At 44.7% G+C, this 22,577-nt stretch overlaps 1 protein-coding gene across 1 annotated transcript in view; it reads right to left on the bottom strand.

The window, feature by feature from the left end:
• Positions 1-814: 814 nt before the first annotated feature.
• plppr4b (phospholipid phosphatase related 4b) overlaps positions 815-22,577 on the bottom strand; it is a gene marked incomplete at both ends in the record, with an annotated part of 28,631 nt that continues 6,868 nt past the window's right edge. Inside the window, 6 exons of the mRNA XM_079260271.1 lie at positions 815-2,488; positions 3,854-4,027; positions 4,291-4,348; positions 6,558-6,753; positions 6,969-7,098; positions 12,364-12,549. Of these exons, the coding sequence (XP_079116397.1) occupies positions 815-2,488; positions 3,854-4,027; positions 4,291-4,348; positions 6,558-6,753; positions 6,969-7,098; positions 12,364-12,549 (2,418 nt within the window). The remainder of the gene's footprint in view (positions 2,489-3,853; positions 4,028-4,290; positions 4,349-6,557; positions 6,754-6,968; positions 7,099-12,363; positions 12,550-22,577) is intronic.

Here is a 22,577-nt window from a genome sequence, read left to right as displayed (position 1 = left end):
CTGATTATTCTGGCACCAACACCGAGATCACGTTCTGCTGATTTGAGTTCTCTTCCTGCTTCCTGTTATGTGCTGCTTTGACTGACGTGGACATTCCCAAATTATGTACAGGGAGAAAATGTCGGATATACATGATACTGGGCAGAGTAAACGCTCGTTTCAGTGCAAGTCACTGCATTTTGGACTTCAGAGCTACAGGAGGACTGTTAAGCACACTTGTGGTTCAAACAGTATTCTGCTGAAAATGTGGAATTTGTACAGAAAAGATAGAAAACATTTGGACATATTCATGTCTCAGTTGTAAATCTTTGTAAAATAATCTTCATCTATTCTGGTAATACAGTATATGTTATAGTATGTAAATATTATTACGTGATGTAGCACCGCTTTCAGGCATAACACAGTATTTACAATGCAGGGAAGTAAACGTTGGTTTCACAGCTAGGACACGGGGATTTTGCAGTGGTGAGCTACAGTTTAAACTCAGCTGGTTTTCTTTTCTTTTTATGCAAAACTCATTAAAAAGGTTCTTCCCTCCTGGAAACTACTGGCACAGCATTAACATTACAACAGGGTTTCCTCAGGAGTGAGCACAAAAGTACACAGTGATAAGTTCTACAACACTTAAATGGTTGTGCTTCGGTGTAAACATGTACAAAAATCATGCTACATAAAATCTTCTTGGTTTTTTTATCAAGTTCTATACTCTGATGATTAATATTGACGGTCGTCACTTGGACCAGATCTTCTAAAAAATAGAGCTGCCCTACGTCACCTGCTACATCTTCGTAGGACCGTTCGGTTATTTTGTCTTTTAATCCTTGAAAACTGGCGTGATGGACGTCCCCTTGTAGAAAATATTCCGAGCGTTATCCGGACTGTTGGCTCTCTCGGGGATCATGATGATATTATTGCCTTTTCTTCGGAGCGTGGACTCCCGGCTGGAAGCGACTGAGGGGATTTCCGATGTGGACTCTCCTCCTCCAGGTCCAGAACCATCTCCTGGAGTGACCCTTATGGTGGACAGGCCTTGAGGGTGGAGCCTCTGCTCGGACTGGCTGGTGCTCTGGGTGTGAACAGTGACTATTGGGGGGGTGCAAACAGAAGAAGTGGTGGTAACGATGTGGTTGCCCCGCTTCCTGTCAATAGATCCTTCTCGAACCGAATCGGAGCTCTCCGAGTCTATGTTTTGGTCATTCTGATCAAAAGACTGCCTCAAGCTCCCAGGTCCTGGACCTGCAGTACCGGCACTGCTCGTCCCTGTACTCCCGCCAGCTCCGGTACCGTGATCCAGGGAGCGCCACCTCCAGGACCCACTTCCATCTGTGGATGGAGCTTGGATCACTGGTCTGTTATTTTCAGGGTGGGCTTCTACTCTGACGATTGCGCCGGTGCTTCCTGAAATGCTGCCTGCAGTGCTGCCCAGTGAGCTGGGCCCGGTGGTGCTGGTGGGGTCGTAGTCCGTTAGCGCCCTGTACCGGCCGGGCGCCGGGCAGGTGCCGTTAGTGTTGCTGACCATGCTGCTCTCATCTAAGCTCTTGGACTGCGTCTGCAGCAGACCCTGCTGCTTGGACATGGCGATGACCTGCATGATTCGTGGTTGGCTGTTCTGCATGTTCTCGCTAGTCCGGCATGCTGCCGTCTTCTCAGCTGCCCTCTGCCAGTTCGCCTGAACTGTGCTATTCACCGTCGATATTCCATCGCCTCCACCGTCTCCCATCATCCTTTGGGAGGTGGTGTTGTAGTTTTCATGAGCTTCCTCTGGTATGTGAACTAACTGTGAAGATCCAGGTCTGGACTGCATGGATATCCGGGCCCCCCCAGCAATGCCGCTACAGTTACTGGGCAGGGTGGTGCTAGCACCAGTGGGCAGCTTGGACAGGTATGCATGGCCATCAAGACCCCCATTTAGGCCCATGGCTGAAGGTTCAGAGCTGGATCTGAGCTCCATGCTGCCATGGTGATGGGGATGCTGGGTGGACTGGCCAGATGATGAGTCTACAGAGGAGGAGAAGGACTCTGAGACCAGCATGGAGCACTTATGGTTGTTCTTACTTTTCCATTGAGACAGAAGCTGCTTTGAGCGGCTGGAGTCCATGGAGGCATGGTGGAGGGTGGCAGCATGGCGTCTGGCGGCTTCCTCGTACGCAGCGATGGCCTGAGGGGTGTGAACCCGAGGCAGGGTGTGGCTAAAAGTCATCATGGCGTCTTTGCTCTGAGGGCTGCGTGGAGAGATGACTTCCACATCTGCACTGGAGCGCTTCAGGCTTTCATCCGGCCTCTGCTGCTGAAAGCCTCGATGAAGCAGGCCTTCAGAGTGGGAGGTGGTCATACCAGCCTCACCGGCCAAGCCGGCCTTCATCTGCAGGTGGTGAAGAACCGCCTCCTGGCTCACATGAGGCAAGGAGCAAGCGGGGTGATGTACAATCGGAGGGGGACTCTTGCTGGACTCCTCATTGGACTGAAAATTTCCGACTGCATACAAACCCTGGTGAGAGACAAAACCGGAAACACATGAAGCTTCTTGATACTTTCACTTCTTCTCTTTCATTTTAAACATTTCTGGATACTTCTTATCCACAAGGATGCTAAACAAATTAAGAAGCATTGTAAAGAAAATAATCATAAAAATGGTATGGAGACAAAGAGGTGGCTCCAAGACACGAAGCCCAGCTGAAAAAAGCTGTTCCCATGATGACATGAGCATATCTCTGCAACCATAAGAAGACTAGAGAGACTTGTTCAGATGTGTAAATATCAGTAAATGTGTTGCTGCTGAAGATTAAACAAAGATGGCAGAGATCACAAACGAAAAAAGGTTCAGGCTCACCTAAAAACAGGAAATTTGATGACTTTCAGGATGAAAAACCAAACAGCTGTGTGAACATCCTCTCTTCAGCTCTGATCATGTAAAGCAGAACTAAATGAAAGGTTTCAGTCCAGACAGTTCAGGAGACGTCTCCAAGATGGACACTTTGGTCCAATTTGGCCCCATGAGATTGGTAAAGGTTAAGAAGCAGAAGGGATCAAACGAGGTGAAAACATGGACTTTGATGGTCCCTAATTCCCAATCAGCCTCTACATGTGGAGAATTTGGGTTAGAGGTTCATAAATGAGCAGAAAACAGTGATGTCTGCTTCAAGAAGCTGGGAGCTGGGTTGGGTTAGGTACCACATGATGCTTTAAGCCTCGTTTTCACCAGACTTTTCTGAGATTCTTCCAATGGGGGACCAATCTAACCAGTCCAACCCAAAAAGGTGGAGCTTGACACACCGTGGTCCTTTGATTGATTGAGAATATTCACTTACTGTTGGACCTGGCATAAAAACAAAGCTGTAACACCTCCCTGTTGAGAGCAACACATTTATTTTTGAAGATTAAATCTCCGTTTAAAATGCCGTAATGAACAGGGCCCTGAGTGTAGGCGACCTAGGCGGTTGCTGAGGGCGCTAACTGCTGGAGGGGGCGTCAAAATGCCGTAAAAAAACAGAAAAGAATAAGGAAGAAATCAAGTCGAACTTGAGTTCCATTCCATTTCTTCATAAATAATAGCCCAATGACATATAATATAGAAACTTAAAGAATCTCTAGTTTTCTGTCCTGTTCCGACCCGACCCGACCCGACCTGACTCCATTGGAGGAAACAAGGCTTTACAGTCTTTATCCACCACTCCAACAGTGAGTGTCGGTCGTTCACACCATCGCCACAGACTATGACTCTTTTACAAGCTGAACTGGCCGTTACTTCCCTTGGTCAGAGAGCTTATTCTGATTGGCTGTTTAAACTACATGTATCGTAACATTTGTCCAGAACAATACTTGTTACAGTATTTCAGATTGGACTGTCTCTTACCAGGTACACTGCAATAGCTCCGCCCAGCAGGAATCCCAGGTACACGTCGATGGCATGGTTCTTGTACTGAATAATTCTGGTCAAACCACAGATGATGGCGCTCATGATGAAGGAGAAGACGAGCAGAGGCTTGAGCAGTTTGGACGAGTCCGTCAGCGTGCTGTTGAAATACATCTGTCAACATATAACAATAACTTATTATGCAACGTATGTACGCACTGTCCACAGCTGATATCCCCCCCCCAGCTGTCTGAACTTCTAGACAACATAAAGGTCAAAGCGACGCGCTGATGCAGTTTGTATGATTTGTACAAAAGTACGAAGAACATCATTTCCTGTCGACGAACTGGATCTTCTGGATTTAAAAAGTTTTGGTAATTTTAGGATCTGATGCCGACTTTGGAGCACGGATGGCTTGACTTTTGGGAATTACTCACCGAGACATAGACCGCAGCGAAGGATGCGAGGGTAGCGTGCTGGGATGGAAAAGATTTCCTGCAACAAAGAACACAAACGGATTCATCCACATCTGCTTGTCGTGGGCCACTTGCCTACTGTCTACTATTTATCTGATGATTCATCTCCTCAGGATGCGTGGGTTCCCTCCAGGGACTCCGGCTTCCTCCCACCATCCAAACACATGCATGTTAGGTTAACTGGTTACTCTGGACTGGCTCTAGGATGAGTGTGACTGGTTGGTTGTCTCTCGCTGTGATGGACTGGCGACCTGTCCAGGTGTTCCTGCCTCCCGCCCAGTGACTGCTGGGATGGACTCCAGCTTTCCTCAACTGGACTAGGTTGATAGGAAAATGACTGGCGGATTCTTCAGCTCCCAGTCAGGCACCAGTAAAGTGACATGAGTCCATGTGTGTGACTGTACAGTGTTTCCCAGTAGGACTGGGAGTGTGTGCTGGTGAGGGATGGTGAACCTGGTTTTCACAGCGCTCCATCCCAGTGACCTACTTCTGGCAACTCTCATCCCCTCTCCTCCAACCAGCCACGTCTTCACCCCCCGCTCTGCATGTGTGAGCGCATCACGGAGCATTCAAGCAGTTGTGTGTGTGTGTGTGTGTGTGTTTCTGTGTGCGCCTTCGTTTCGCTTTCATTTGCAACATCTGTGAAGTCATAAAAAATTCATTCATATGTAAAAACTGACTGCACTGTTTCTCAATGAACTGACCCAGTTTCCCAGCAGAAGTAACCAGGAGGAGCAGATCTACAGTTACGTGTCCGTAATGCTGTCCAGCATCATTACACTGACGCAACATTTCTGTGCTGTTAGGCTGTAATGTAGTCTCAGTTCATTACTTACAGCTCGTCTTTCTGGATAAATAAGAAGCGACATTCAAAGCAAACGTCCCCTGATCGCTGGGTGTCCTGTGGGCTGCAGGGTAAGAACTGAAACAAGTTCATCCCTCTCAGACGCTCCACCGAATCTTCTGGTAAAATGGGTTCATAAAATCCCAATCCAACATCAGTGCAGCTAAACAAACATTAAAGACACACTGCAGGCCGTTTCCTCTGTGATGCGCGTATCCACGGCTAATCAGGCCTCCATCTTGCATCCTACCTGACCTGGGAGCTCTCTCTCTTCCTCTCTTTTTAATCTTCTTGCATTTCTTTGCTGAATCAGCGACGGTGTGTGTTCAAAACAGCCAGTTCCTTATTATTATATACTATACATATATATATATATATATATATATATATATATATATATATACATATATATATATATATATATATATATATATATATATATATATATATATATATATATATATATATATATATATATATATATATATATATATATATATATGTATATATATACCATAAAGATAAACATCACATCACATGTAAAAGTTGTCCACTGTTGGTTTATCAGCTTCAGATGCTGCTGGGCAGCAGCGCTTCTAGAAATGCACATGATAGATGTCACTGTCATTGGAAAAGTCTGGAACGCAGAGTTTTTAGGTCAGAAAGTTACATAATGTGTCTTTAATGTTGCTCTGGAAATCAGATGAAACCAGGAGCAGCAGGTTCTGTTCAGATAATGTGCCTACGGTGTTGTTTCAGTCACCGCTGCTCAGGTTTGGCCATAATGTCACTGATCTGCTCACCCTAAGGCCCAGATCTACTGAAGGTTTGTATGCACTAAAACATGTGCAAACTTACTGTACATGCAAAACAACAACCATACAAACTGATTTACCAACACCGGGATGGACTGGCGACCTGCAACACAGGCTCATGCGCTATATGTGTGTGTTAGGAGAAGAAAATGTACGTAAATAGATTTAGCACCCGCTACAGGTCACGTTTTCTCTCCAAACTTGCCATGTTGTCGTCACGGACAAAACCTTCATTTAAACAGAGTCTGCAGCATGTTTACACCTGCTGCTCATTTAAACAGTCACTCTCAGTAACTCAACTGTAAACCCTGGTTCAGCTCCACACGCAAAGTTCTGGATTGTACACGTAAGTTACTGCTCACAGACTGGGATCTTAGTAGATCTGGCCCTAAGTGTTTATATGAGGTGAGAATAAAAGCTGTCCCACACAGAGATACCCTCAGGATGACGGACAGGGCGAAGCAGCAGACTGGGATCCATTAAAGTTACGCCCATAAAGGATGCAGAAGATGGAAGAAAAGCTGCGGAGCACCAAGGATAAATACAACATAAATGTTCTTCCTCCTCACCTGCCCTGGTTGATGGCTATGGGGTCAGCTCCCGAGCAGATATCGTCCATGACATAGGGGTTCTGCTCACAGCTGACATTTAGAGAGGTGTAGTTGGGTTTACACACAGTGAGGAAGTATGGCGTTGGATAGCCAGTCATCAGCTGGAGGACGTCGGTAATGAGGGCCGTGGCACAAAGCCCGAATGCATGAACACCTGAAATAAGGTCAGAGAAGTGAGGATAAGCTGACACACAGAGGCTTCACACAGCCGGGATGCAGGTGCAGGGAAGCTCCATGTATGTACGTTTACGTCTGACGTGTGAGACGTCAGAATCACAGAACATGGAAAATGAGTGAAGTTCTGCGGAAGCAGGCTTTATTTGGCGAGTACAGACGAGTGTGTGGCCAGGAGAAGAGAAACAGGTGTACCAACAAAGCGGATGGCTCTACGGATGAAGGAATTAAAGTTGCATCCTGCGGCGTTGATGTTGGCCTCGGCTCCAGCGCCGCTCTTCCTCCGAGACAGACAGCAGAACAAGATGGCCTCCCCAACCATGATCTGTTCACAGAGAGAATCACTTGTTAGACCAGTTTACACACAGCGGATGTAAAAGCTCATTGTGTGTGTGTGTGAGTTGCTCAGCTTCTATAAATAAAACTTCTTCTGGGTAACAAGGCGCTTCGTCTACATGGCAACTGGGATATTCAAGGGTCTCTGTGTGTTCAGTGTTTCCTAACCTGAAGAGAATCATGGCATCATGCACGCTAGCATCTGATCCAAGGATGTTTTAATCCCCATGGATTGGCTGCTCCATGTGGGCGTGGTTCGTCAGCTTGGCCTATCAATGACTCTCCAAGCTTCTGTTTGAGCTAAGCGAAGTGCTCCTCGCAGTGCGATAGCCACAAATAAACTGTCCTCCGTGACATATGGTGCTGCAGCGGGACGCTTGGCTGTCTGCAGAGCAGCTCTTAAAGATCACAGCTTTCTACATGAGAGGACACGGACATCCATGGCTGGGGTAAAAAGGTTTGGAGAGAGGAGAGAGGCGAACATGGGTGGAAAGTCGGGAGCGTCAGCGATGAATAGAGGGGGATTAGGACTACTTAGAGAAGAGCCCTGAGGGATCTGCATAAATACCTAAACTTACACACTGTGTATGTGACTCTCTAAACCAGGGTTTATCTCAGAAAAGTGGACCAGATTTTTCTCTCCCTGCAGAGCAGAAGCAGAACACTTCTCTCCGTTCAGCTCTCCTTATGGTGACAAAAAGCAACTGTATTCCTTATTTCCTGTTATTGTTTGTTTTTGCTGGATGAAAACCGGCTGAAATAGTCAACAATCACTCGTGAAACCACCACTGGAAACTGAAACTTGCTGAATCTTGAAACTATGATGCATTCACTGACATCTTGGACATGTGTTTTACCTAATTGAAGGTTAGTTTAGGTATTCATTAGCAGCTCATGGCTTTCTATGCAGCCCTCTGATGGTGAAGTTGGGACTGGCGATGGTTCATAGTGGGATCATCTGGAAGTAGCCAAATACACTCCACCTGTAGCTGTCCATGAGGACGGGTGGGACACAAGACGTGTCTGAGAAAGAGACAGTGTGTCAAACACACGTTGACAAGTCCTGGTGTGAAGAATTTATTGTTTTTCAGAAGGTTTCTATGACAACAGGAGAAAGGAGGCAAATATAACGAAGCCGGGCTCCTGGTAAGAATACGTCCCTGAGCTACACCGCTGGCTGCCGGAACATAAACCTGACTCTGATATATCAGCGCTTTCAGACTGTACGAGCCGATCAAGATAATAAAGTTAGCGTAAAGTTAAAAGGTGGCGCTGTAACAGCAGACGATGTCATCCTGGACTCATCGTGGGAAAGGAGAAGATCTGGACATCAAACTGCCCGCAGTTTAGAGAGAAGAAAGCTTCCCAAGCTGCTGAGCATGCTGAACTCTTCACATCCTCGACACAACACGGTGAGGAAGCAGCAGGCGTGTTCAGTCAGAGGCTTCTTCAGGTATACAGTCCTTTCATATGACGTCACAGCATTAATATGTGACTTCCATGAATATTTTTATCAATAGAAACAACCTAAGCTGACTTTTTCCTACTCAGGCAACACTAATACCTTCTATACTCGATGGTCCAGGCATTTCAGCCTTCACTTATCGATTTTTATTGTAGTTTTCTTTGTAAATAAAAAGTCTAACCTACGTTTCCCAGGTATGTTGTGTGAGAAGACAAGCTGATGTCATATGAAATCAGGAAGTCCTGATCAGCTCCATTAATTGTAAGCATTGAAGGATCTGTAGGCTTTCAGTTCATCCAGCATGTATGAACATTGGCTCGTCACTAAGCAGTTAAACATGTCGATGCAACGTCGAGGAAACCGTCTCAGCCACATGCAAAGCCATCGTAGGGGTCTCTGACACCGAAAGGTTTCTGAAATATTTCCTTTAATGTGACTTCCCAGCTGTCCCTGTGCTTTGCTTTCACTTTCCCTGAGGTCATTTTGGCAGATGAGTAATTCACGCAGCAAATGAAAGGTACAGGAGATCATTCAGCGAGCAGCCGGAACTTCTGTAAGCACTGCAACCTCTCCATGCTTCACCATCCTGCAGTTTCCAATGACTGCTCTCGTTATTTGGGCCAATCATTACATAATTGCTCCTGACATGAACCTAACGGAGTGATGTAATCATGACGAGATCCGGGAGCAGGAATTCTAGCTTTTCTTTCATTTCCAAACTGCTGCTGAGAAAAAGCTCAACTTGTTGTGGTTCCTGCTCTGACCTGTGCTGCAGTGGGTGTGCCTGTTTCCCTGGCAATCAAGTCCACACCAGGTTCTCATTGGGAAATCAGCAGCAGCAAGATAAAAGGCCAGCTCAGTTCACCAGTCATCGCCTGATTGTTGTTTCATCTGTGGTAACAGCTCTCGGCCATTGCAGCATTTCTGCTTAAGAATTTAAACTGCTTGTTTCACAACTGTCTGTTCTGTCACCAGTGCATGATTCTTGCCTGCCTGCCCGTCAACCTGCCTGCCTGCCCGTCAACCAGCCTGCCTGCCCGTCAACCTGCCTGCCTGCCCACCTACCATTCTGCCCAGGAGAACAATAAACCTGTCCTAGTATCCACATCCAATCTGCACTTGGGTCCTTGTTTGTCCTACACTACAACACAACTCCTGTTCCAACCCCACCCTGGCGTCAAGAGTTTGTTCAGTTAGTGAGAGCGACCCAAACTAGAGTCCCTGCACTAGAAGCCTGCAGGGTGGGAAGCGGCTATGAGGCTGAGCAACACTCAGAAGGACATGAATCCTCAACAGCCCATGAGAGGCTCCCTGATGTGAGGACAGGAAAGCCTCAAGTCTTCCACAAGATCCTGAGGGAGGTCTCTCAGGTGCTATTAGCTGAAATAAGAAGCTACTCTCATGTCTCAGGGTAGAGAAGAAAGATAAGCTGACATGAGGCAGCTGAACAAGACATCCACAGATTTCATGTGTTTCAGAGAGCTGAGTTTCCTGACAAGCTGGAGAGACACCTGCACTTTGTCGTTGTCTCGGCTTCAGAGACGACACAGTTTGCTCTCCTCTGTTAAGACTGACGATGGATTTTATCATAGAATCAACTGTTTCCTGGCAGCGGTCTGGTATTCCTCTTACCTGAGGAATAAAAACCAAGCTTTCATTTATTACAGTTCTATGTTCTGTATTTCTGCACCGCTATGCATGTATGTCATTGGTCAGAGTATGTAGTCTCTCAGCAGCTGGACCCTAAACAGCTTAAAGACCTCCGTGAACCTGAACAATGTAAAGCAGGGATGGAAAATAAACTATTAAATGAATAAATGTCTGAAACCTAAAGGTGAGTAAGGAGGGCTGAACCTGATTGGATAACACAGGGGAAAAAAAGCTCTTAAAAAAACTTGGGTGCTGTGAGTACGTGACCTGCTTGGAAAGGAAATCAGTTCAATGGCATCAACGTTACAGACCTTTTTGACCTTAAAACTCTGTTTCTGACTCGTTTTGATGCCACACTGAAATACATTACATCCATTACTGGAGCGGTCGGTGCCCTGCAGCGTCCAGGCGCTGAGAAACCAAACTTTTTCTCCCTCCTGAAGCATCACTTTACAGCACAATACAGACGAGCATGTCACTATGACTGATTCATCGAATTACCAGTGGAAGAGAGAAAAGGAACGAGAGAAAGCGCCAGAGCAACAGGGACTGACTTTCACTGGCTGGAAAGATCTCAGAGAAGAGACAGGATGCAATACCATTATGGAACCTGAAAAAATCTGATAAGTTTCAACAGAGCACCTGCAGAAGACGGGACTGTCATCTATATTAACTCCTTCAATGCCTGATGTGTCAGACGTGATACATTTCTGAGACCCACTGCATCATTTTGTGGTACAAACTTTGCCTGGTGATACTTGTCTTCTGCCCCCTGGTGGAAGCCATTTGCACTGCAATAACTCTGACATTATATGGTAATAAAAGTACACTTATGCAAATTATTTATTTAACTTTTTTATTTGGGGCTAAAAGAGAAAAAAAATTTAAATATTTTTATTTCTATTTTGACCTAAAACGTACCACATGCAATTTGAAGCCAGTGGGCGGAGCCACAGTGATGACTGTAAAAAGAGATGTGGATGTGGTCAGGAGGCCATTGTTGTCAAATATGCGATGTTTTCCAGACACCTGATGCTGTGTGGAACAGATATAAAAACTTCCTGTAAACTACAGAGTCAACTCAGTCTCTTTCCAGACACAATCTAAGGATCACATCGAATCTTGACATGAATTCTGTCTCCAGCTGCACTCCAGAAAGAAGCTGGATTGCTGAAGTTGTATCAGTGATAAAGCAGTGTGTTGTGTTGCTGTTGTCTGTCAGTGCTGATATTTAACACCAACTCTGCTTTTTATCCTTGTAAAATGCAGATGAGGTAAAAAGTTTGCCTTTGACGAATGTCAGGCTTCTGCGCTGAGCTGATGTCGTCCAGATGGACCTGAATATTACATTATCTCAGAAAAGAAAACCCTGCTGCAGTACGGGCCCATTAGCTCCCTGTCCTTCTCACTTTCCTGCCATTAAATGATTGAACACTTATAGTCAACAGTAGCATAAAGCAACATGCAGAATGAGCGTGTGCACGTGTTTATGAGGGTTGTTCATCGTTTTAATGCCACCAGCTGACATTTATTGACCCTTCTGGAAACAGCACTCTGTTAATGAAGGCTGGCTAGAAAAGCCACTCAGGCTGGTGAGGCCAAAATGCAGGGGACTGAAATGAACTTTGGGCTGACCTCGGAGACAAGGCTGTTTGGATACTTGGAGTTAAAGCAGTTGTGAAATGCTTCAGGTACCAGCACCTGATCCAACACGGTCAAATAAGGCACCGATGCTGTGTTTGGGTTTAAATTTAATCTCAACACATTCCTCCAAGCTTCTAGCAGCATCTTTCCAGTCAGGAAGTCAATGGACCTGTTTGGGTTTGGGGAGTTTAAGACATTAAACCAAATGGTAAAGGCCGTGACAGAAAGCAGATAAATATATCAGAATATTTCACAACAGATTCACAATCAGCTCATATTTTAAATTAAATGGCAAAATGTCTCAATCTCTTCTTTTGCAGGTTTTTTTTTTTTTTTTTTTTAAATTTAAGCCATTTTAGTTGCTGTGTTTGTACATTTTTTTAATGAGATTATTACATATTATCCATCCAAGATTGCAAGGATCAATGACTTCACTGGTCTGACGAGCAGAAAAAGCATGAAGAAGAGTTGCTTCAGATAACATGTGATGCTTACTGTGATGGCTGGTCCAGCAAAGGCCAGGCTTAGCAGCATCAACAAGGGGATGACTTCATGGTTGGGGTCGATGTAGGGCAGGCTCAGGCTGCGGTCATGGCAGTTGTAACCGGATTTAACCGGCTTAAACACATCCGTCCACTCCAGGAAGTAAAGACTGACCACAGATGACACCAGGATGGGCAGCTGGAATAAGACCGAGAAAATTATATGACACAGTTCAAAGTCATAACAGCAGAAGCTTCAGCAGATTGCCTATGAATACATAAATAAATAAACAGGCAGTGAAGGGTGCAAATGTTCCCATCGCCCTGTGGTTCAATGACCATTTTAATTTGATTTGATAATGAGGACAGAGGCATGGAAAGTGGTTTTCATGACCTGAGGGGTGAAGATGCTGCTGAGGGGGCTATAAGGCTGTTTGGAATTAATTGCTCATGTGTACTGCACCCACTCATCTCATCTCAAACCTGCTGAATAACGTCTCCTAATACCAGCATGAAAAATGAGAAACTGCTCATTTATGTTTATTATTCCCAGCTTGAGCTCTTAAAACCATAACTGGCAAACCATAAGGCAGCAGATCAACCCCAACCCTGGAATAAAGCTGGTGTTTCTTTATAGTTGAGGAGCTTAAGGCCGTTCTTTTCCAGTGGAAGACGGTACAGACTCGGCTAGTTACATAGGCTTCTGCTTCAGACCCATTTGTGCTCAACACAAAAGAACACAGACGAATGGACGGACAGTTTAGTCAGTCTCCTTGTTAATTTAGTCCATTTTCAGGGAGCTTAGCTATCCATGACTTGATGCAAAAAATGGCACAATACAATTGGACATTGGTGGTGGTGGTGGTGGTGGGGGGGGTGGTTTGGCAGACACACAATCAGCGATAGGGAACAAGCCAGAGAAGAAGAACAAAAAAAAGGAAGAAAAAACTCAAAAAAAAATCCAAAGTGGAAAAAGTTGAAATAGCAAAAACCTTTGTGAAAAATCACTGCAATCAGGTTGTGAAGGAGACTCGAAGAGATATGTTTCTGGAAAACATCTCTTACCCTGCCTTTAAAGCACACCTCAAGAAGTTAGTTAGCAAAATTAAGCTAATGTTAGCATCTGCGTTACCATCGGTGTTAGCATCTGTGTTAGCATCCAGCTAACTGCCACAGCAGTGTAAACATTAGCTTGTTGCTACCTTTGTATTAAAATGATGTTGACTCCATCAATCTGGCTCCACTGAATGTGTTCAAAAGAAGAATGAAACATTTACTCAACACACTTTCTATGAACTGGAGCTTTGCCATAATAATGTTAAACTGGGACCAAACTGGGATCAGAGCCACTGTAATCAACACAGTTTTACTGGGTCAGTTTATTAGATGCAGCTGTTGTTGATTTATTAATGTAAGAAAAAGTTATCAGGTCTGAAAGCCTTTTGGATCTAAATTATTTAAAACAGAATTTTTTTTAAATTTTAAAATTAAAAGATAAAAAAAAAGACCATTTTCTGCACTCGTCACACACAGTGATGTCACAGCCGACCTGCCACAGTGTCACTGAGCGGTAGCATCCGGCCACTTTTTTATATCCGGTCAGGAGCGTGAAGAGAGCTGAGCAGAGGATTTGAGAGGACAGAGAGCAAATAAACTGTACTCTGCTGAAAAAAGCTCCAACACAACTGGATTTTATATTTTTAAAGAAACACAACAATCAGCGCCTCAAGCATAAAACAGTTCCTGTTGAGCTGAACGACACAGTACTTATCCTGATCTAGAATCTGCTGCAGGAACCAAATCCTGATTACATTAAGATAATAACGGATTTCAAATATGGAAATATGAGAATACTGATAGTATCAAGAGTTTTTTTTATTCATGTCCTCCTAAATGAACCACATTTTCAGAACAATGATCTAGGATTTGAACCAGAGGGCTGGTGTAAACACACACTAAATGATCTGAGGGTTCTTTGTGGGAACATGAAACCATCATGAGATGGTCTTCTGAAGGATCAGACATCAACCAGAGAGAAACGGAGCGCTGCGACTCACTGCATAACACAGCCATGCAAGTAGGATGTCTGGAGCTGCAGCGTGGTTGTTGCTTTTCTGCTGTTTCTGGTGTTTTCTGCCAAGGAAGGTCTGTCTCTCTGTCTGTCTGACTGTTTCTCCCTCTGCCTGTCTGTCAGCAACTTTAGACAGAAGTCTTGGACAGATCTTCATGTGTTTCTGAGAACTGGTCTCAGTCTAACTTAGACTCCAGTAAATGTTGGGAATGATCTGGATCAGCATCCGGATGCAGGAATGTTATGAAAGATTTTTCCTCTTTGGAAGATTGAATAATTTTCATTTATCTGCACATAACTTCACAATAAATGGTGGAAAAAAATCCAGGAGAAGTTCCCTCAGACTGCTTTTCTGGATTTTTAATACATTCATATTTATTTATGTCTTTTCATGAGAAATGGACAAACCTGCCAACAGAAAAGAAGGAAGGATTATTAGATGTTTGGAAGCAACAACTGATGTGTCCACATCATTTTCCCATGTCATCCTCTGGAGGCTTGCCAGCAGATGTTTCACCACTGCAGCCATCTGTCATGGTTCATCCATCAGGAATGGAAATATGTTTCCTCCCAGCTTTTCTAGCTCAGTCATACAGGCTTGTGCTCCTCTCCGTTCTGGTCAGCAATGCGTGGGACTCCCATCCCTACAGATAAATCTGTCCTCATTTCTGGTTCCACGATGGTAGAAGAAGCTACCGACTCCTATCAGAGCAGAGTCATCTATCTCTGGTTCCCTGAACAACCTCTTCTCTACACACCTCCATCACCATCAGACTCCAAGCCTCCTCTGACCTTCTCTACTTTTGCCATTTAGATTTCTAGTTTCTAAACATGAAGCGAGGTCCACGTGTGGTCAGTCATGTCATACAACCGGAACAAATGAGTGTCGGACTATCTTGTCCGAGAGGGTGAATATTTTCCATTAGCAGGTGGAAGTGAAATAAAAAGCGTAAAAGTGGTGTGAAGAAAGTCAGGATTCAAACCAACAGTGTCCAACTTGAAGAAGCTTAAATCCATCCACCACTCCAACCAGCTCCCATCTAAAGGTCTGGTCCAAATGCTGTACTTTTTTCCATGGACCAGTTTAAGTATTCTGTATTTGCCAGGAGATCCCACCAGCTGAGAGGTCGGTAAAGCTTCCGCACGAGGCTACTGGGAAGCTTCAGTGGCAGCCAGTGGATGTGGCCACTGCCTGGAGCATCACCGCTTTCATAACACAGCAAAGAAAAAGAAGAAGAAATGAATTCAGTGGTCAGCATTTATTAGCATCTCATGCTCAGCAAATGCTAAGTGGAGCAGCGTGATGGTGGAAGTTAACGTATTCCCTCTGGGAACTGACCACAAAAAACACAGTTTCTGCAAAAACAATCACAGTTTGTTAGCATCCTTTTCCTTCACCTGGCTCTCTTTCTCTAAATAATCAGCCATTTCTTCTACTGCTTAGTCAGGATCACGGAGAAGATGGAGCTTATCTGAGCAATTAGTGAGACGGGGACATCCTGGACATGTCGCCAGTCCATTAGAGGACCAACACAGAGAGTTAAAGAACCATTTACGCTCACATTCAGTCTCTAGAGTGATGAATAACTTTACATCATGTCTTTTGATGGTGGGACGAAGCCAGAGAGAACCATGAACCCTCAGCCGAGACTCGAACCGGCAACCGTTTTGCTGTGAGGCCACAGTCCTAACCACTCCACCAGCATGCAGCCCCCTTTTCTGATACAATACAAGACTTTCCTCAAGCTTCTCAGGTTTCATTTAGTTTATTTTAAACCTCTTCAGCACCAAAGTTGCAAAGTTACAAGAAGCACCAGGCCATGGCTCCAGAAAGACAGCTTGCACGTGTTACCGCTTCCCACCACTAGATGGCATCTTTAATGTAGCACAAACTGGAGGCCAGTAGAGGTCCATTCAAAGTATATAAACACCTGGGGTTTGAAGCACATCGTACAAAGACGATGAGGAAGCTCATCGTTGGTGAGGCAGAGTGGATTACAGAGAAACCAGCAGCATTTCCAAACACGTGTTGACCTCCTGGATGATGATTGGTCCTCCAGTGACAGTGAAAGTGGTGCCTCTGTTAGAAATCACAGTTCATCCATCCATCAGAGCAGCGTGGCTGAAGCAGCCCAATGCTGAGGCTTTGCCTAACCAAGGTAAGGGATGCAGGATTCTCGTGTTTAGGAGAGTTTCTGGACATGATGGAGGCAGCAGGGTCGGAAACCGTGGCACTGAAACATCTGTGGGATAGTGCTATAAATGTCCATGATGATGCTGGGTGGACTTTATAAATGAGGAAGAGCATGACAGGTGGATCAAACGGTGTAAGGAGACAACTACGTGTTATAGTTCATAGTTGTTACGACCCAGCGGTCTAGGGGTAAGGGCCGCAACATACAGTAAAACAAAAGAACCAGACTGGAAGTAAGTTTTGGGAAACTTCATTGTCCCACAGAAAAATAAAAAGGAATCTGTCATGATTTGGGTTTTTCTGTGCTTTGTTTTTGGGCTTCCTGTTTTATTTTGTAGTTTTTCCTTTCTTGGTTAGCTTCTTAGATTTCCTGTTCATTGATTTGGTTCACCTGGGTTCATTTAGTTCATTTGTTTCACCTGTTTCTCGTTCGGTTTTTCCTGTGTATTTATACCACTTATGTTCACTCATTGTTTGCTGGATCATTTTGTACCTCAGTTAGTTTGTCTGTTCTTAGTTTCCTGGGTTAAAAATAAATCAGTCTTGAACCTGCATCCCTGTTCCCTCGTCTCCGCGTTTGGGTCCACACCACATCTCCACTGCTCTCGTGACAGGAATCAATACAGGCCCAATTGGAAGGGCAGGGGGTGCAGCAAAACCAAATACTAGAACAGAAGTAATTCTAAACAGAAACACCATCAAACACCTTTAAACCCAAGTCACGGTAAACACGGCCGTAAAAGGCTTTGCAAAAACCAACCACCAAAACTCAGTCTCAGAGGGGGCAAGCTGTAACTACCACACAGCTGCCCCAGAATGAAGAACTTGGCGCTCTTTTATCCGGGATTGGAGAGGTGTTCGATCCTCATTGGAGCACAGGTCAGCCACTCAGAGACACCGATGAGACCAGGGTGACGTGGGGGAGCCAATCCCAGCCAAGGGGAGGCCAGATGATGGTTTCCAGGCTGAATGAAAATGGGTTGATGAGAGATTGGGGGCAGCTGTAACAATAGTAAAAACCTCCATGTGATGCTACAATATGAAACAATGAGTGATAAACTCTGGTTCATGTTTTACAGAATACCTTCATATCACGTTAACATTTTCTGTTGGAAAGCGCCGCAGCTATAGGGTTAATGGGTTTTTTTGCTCTGGTTCCAGCCACAGGAGAGTTTTGGTTGATTTGGAGCCAGATTTTCTTACATCTGCCTGGAATCCTGCTGTCAGTAAAGACTTACTGTCAGGATTTAGCGGCATGTTTCCTCCAGACGCGAGCAGACGAGGAGGGCGCTGCTGCTGAGGTCTGTCTGATTAAACACACCTGCGACTTCTCCACGTCGTATCACCACTAATGATCTTCCAGAGATTTATAAGTGGCTTGAAAAGCTCAGCAGGTTGTTGCAGAGATCACAACCTGCTTACCCAACAGCTGCTGGGGGAGTCAGGGACCTGCTCTCTGCAGACGAACTGTATCTGGATGCATGAAAAATAAGAGCTGTAGATATGTTTAAATGAAGCAGTGCCACAGTAACTGGATGCATGATGCATGCAGGATGCTCCTCACACTGGGTTCGACCCTCCCCCTCTGCTCCTCACCCTTCCATGTCTCTCTGCTGTTTTTTGGTGCACTCAGCATCCCTCACCTCGAGTCTCAGCATGCAAGAATGTGGAATATAGGTCAGTGACAGCGCTCCCGCTGTGCAGAGCGAGGCTGCACACTCCTCACTTCAAAGCAGATTCCTCCTGACGGTACCCAGCCTCATGCTCTGCTGTTTCCACAGATCTGTTCACGCCTAAAGCCACCAAATGCAGCCGCACTTTAATTGTTTCCCGTTTAAGAAATAATGTTTAATTGATTCTTTTCAAGAACGAGGCATGAATCTGAAGGCTTATCTATTCATAAAGACACGGAGTTTACAGAGTTGCAGTTTCATCTGCGGTTGTTGCTCAGAAGTTCATCATACTGCAGAGAGAAAGACGATAACAGGACGCCTCCCTCACAGTAAACGTCCCAGCAGATTCAGGGCGAGGTCTGACTGCGAGATGCTCAGAGAAACTGCGTTTGACACCTTGACGTGTTATTATTGTGTTAATGTATTAATTATTAACACAAACAGCTGGCTAATTGCGTGTTAGACTATTTTTCTGTTGTTCACCAGCTCTGAATACACACCCAGACAAACCGGAGGTCACAGGAGGACGATTCTGGCGTGGGACATTTGTCTCAGCGTGTCTCAGACCACAGCTGCGATGACATGAACCAGTGTTGAAAGCTTCTAGCTTGTTTTTAAACCTTTATGTACGTAGTTTCCACCACAGCAGACGCCTGGTTAAAAGCTCATCTTGTCCTTGAGATCCGCTGTCCTACAGGTTTTCAATGTTTCCTGCTCCTAGCATCCAACAGCCTTTGAAGTTCTGCTCAATGACTCATTGATCCCAGTCAGGTGTGTTGGAGTGGGGAAACATGGAAAACCTGCATGTTTGGTAAAAAGCAAGCCCACCTGTTCAGGCAGCTGTTAATAGTGTCAGAGATGAGGATTGGTGGGATCATGTTGCAGCAACAACTGCATGAAGCAGGGCTTCACTGGGACCTGAGGCCTGGATGACAAAGCAGGTTTAACGTACCTGGATATCTCTCTGTTACCCCCACATTCAGGCTCTGGAGAGGCTGCACAATGCAGCTAGTTAGCAAGTCGCTAATTTAACCAGTTTTCCATCTCGAACTGCGTGCTCTCATAAAAGGGGCGGAGTTTTCAGCTTCCAATCAATAACAGCTGTGGAGAAACCCTGCAGAGCATCTACTTCACCGTGGAGGAGCAGGCTATTCTTTAGAAATAACTCAGAATTAAACACATCATCCAAACCAAGAGCAACACTGTTGCCGTAGCAACAGCCAGGAAGAAATGCTGGTAGAAAATTGCCAGCCTAAAGGTCATAGCAACAACTTTTTCATCAAAACCATGAATTATCAAAAATAATGCATTGATAGAATATTGAGAGGGATACAGAATAGAAGTATTAGTTTTACCTAAAAAAAAAAAAAAATCCATTTTAGCGTACAAGTAACTGTTTTATGAACGGACGGATCTGTTTTATGTTTTTGACGGATCTAAAATATATAAATATTTACACCTGGTTACGATGCCAACATCTACACTAATGGATTCTAAGCCAATAGCACTGATGTCACATAAAGTCACATGAGGCGGAGAACTTCCATCAAGCTAATGTGTGTTGGTGCCAAAGGGGCTCAAAAGCCATGTGGAGGCTGCCGTTTTCCTTCTGGACAGGTAGGCCAAACATTTGCTAATTGCTAATGCTAATTAACGACACGCCAACTGCCGGAAAACAAACATGAAATGGGAACCAAGTAAGTCGACCCAGTTTGCCGCTGTTCTGCTGATACTCCTCCAGGGCATGTTTATAATGAAAGCCAGCGGAAAACATCAGTTTCATGGAGCAGAGGATCACGTTATAAAATGTTTACAATGATGCAACGTTTGTATGTGGAGAGACTAAAACAGCAAATGACAATGACCGTTCCTGTGGCGGCTTTTGCTGTTTTGACCGTTGCTGTAAAACAGCCAATGCCACTGCCCAACAGCAAGCTCCGCCCCTAACTTGTCATAGACCTCTCCCATCAGGACCTCCATCTAATGACCTAATGATTATAATTAATAATATAATAAATAAATTCACTATACATTAATAAGAACGTTAACAGATGTTAGCCATTTAGTTATTAATAATATATATTTTTTGTCTTTATTGATCATTTGGGTAATTAGTTCTCTGCATTTAACCCATCCCAGCCATCTTAACATGCTTTGAATGAAGATTGTCACATTGAGTAATGGCGTTATACAGACCCATGGAGAGGAATTATGATTTAATAATAAGACTTGTGAAGTTTCCTCTAAACACCACGTTGTTAATCACATCATGCTGCAGAATGCAGGCGAGTAGTCCCAGTTCCTGGATAAAACCCGAATTATCCTGCAGGTTCTCACACATTATGGACGTGTCTGAAATGTATTTGCTTTGCAATGGAAGTGAAAGAGTTCATGTGTAAAATGAAGTGTAGTTTCCACAGACACACAGCAGAGCTCAGGCACACGTCTGCATCTGGAATGACATCTGGACCTTCAGCTCATCCATTTACTGATAGCTGAAGCCTCATCAGAAACGGTCTCCATGGAAACGTGACTTTTAAGAAGCCAGAAAATGTTTCGGTATGTCACATGACACAAGAACTGGACTGAAGATCAGTGGAAACAGGTCTGATGAAGGGGTTTTGATGCTCCTCAGAACCTTGACGGGTCCGATGGAGGTATGGATCCTCCACAGAACCCAGACCTTGACGGGTCCAATGGAGGGATGGATCTTCCCTAGAGCCCGGATCTGGACGAGTCCAATGGATAGATGGATCCTGTATAGAACCCAGATCTGGATGGGTCTGATGGAGAGATGGATCCTCCATAGAACCCAGATCTGGACGGGTCTGATGGAGAGATGGATCTTCCCCAGTGGAGGTGGACATTCCAGATGAGAGCTGAGGGAAACGTTGGTGCTCGTGATATAAGAGTGAGTGATGATTACATGATTACTTTCTTCACACCAGCATGTCTGGTCCAGTACATTTAGACCTTCATTTAGATCCATGTGTGTCACTGATCTGGATCCAGTGCCACCAGAACTGCATGCACTCTGCATAGCCGAGAACTTCTAGTTTTTTCCACAAATCTATTCTACAATCTCGCAGATCCTTTTTCACACATTTTTTTTGGGCAGATTTTTGCAGGATGGTAAAATGTATTTACAAATATAAACAGTGAAGTCTGCGATGGACTGGCGAACTGTCCAGAGTGGACCCTGTGTTTCGCCCAAAAGACTGCTGGGATAGGCTCTAGCTTCCCTGCAACCCTTCATAATCAGAATTTGCTTAGCGCATTCACATTTCCCCAAATGAAGTTGACTTTCTGAGCAAACAGACTCAGATTTGAATTAAAAAAAGCTGATGTGAACGTGACTTTGTCTCTCAACAAAGTCAGACATCATTCTGCAGGACTGTCTTCTGCTTCCTGGTCGTTAGAACGTAAAACTGTTTGGCGTCGACCATGTTAGAAAGCTTTTCTGGCAGTAATCCTTCCAGCGGCTTCTCAGAGATTTCAGCGATGGTGGACAGAGAATAGATGATGTTGATGTGCAGAAAGGCTCCAGCTGGTTGTGTTTGGTGGGTTCTGTGCCAACAGAAGCAGCTTAGACTGACTGGAAGCCGTTCGGATGAAACCACAGATCGTCAAAGGGGTTAGGAAGTAAAATCTGTTCAGACCCTGATGCTTCAGAGCAAACAATGAAAAAAAAAAACATTTTCTGCAAGTCATTCTGCATCACTCCAAACTGCTGCTACAGACTTAGAAAGTTGCAGTTTGATCCCATCAAGGAAAATCTCCAAGGGCAGAAATCCCATTATCAGCTGAGAATTCAGCTTCTGTGTGAGCCAACCCTTCCTGTTCAGGGTCGCTTTGGATTTTAACGCTTCCTACCTGCTGTATTCTCAGTTACAACAAGACCAAAAACTTGTTTTCAGACACACAGGCCAATGCGCACATCCCTCACTTGATGTGCCTCAGATAAGAACAGAAAATAGTGCCACAAAACAATGTAATGCTTGTGTTAAACACATAACATTTCTTCCCATCCAGCTCTGATGCACCACATTTAACATCAAACCGTCCGATGCGGTTAGCTCACCTCTGTAACCCAGTAACTTCATTCCAACAGGGTTAGGGTTAGCGATGGGAAGTGATGCACTCTGCCTTGGAAATGGAAAACATTTGGCGATAATCTGTGGTTTCAGGTTTAAATGCTTTTGGAGCATTTCTGTCACCTCTTTATTCACCAGGTTTAGCTAGTGTTACAAGCAACTGTCCTTCCATCCTCAGCTTTATTAACCAGACAG

Source organism: Telmatherina bonti, assembly GCF_933228915.1.
Source record: "Telmatherina bonti genome assembly, chromosome: 20".
Classification (NCBI taxonomy): Eukaryota; Metazoa; Chordata; class Actinopteri; order Atheriniformes; family Telmatherinidae; genus Telmatherina; species Telmatherina bonti.
This window is presented reverse-complemented; position numbering and strand designations above follow the sequence as displayed.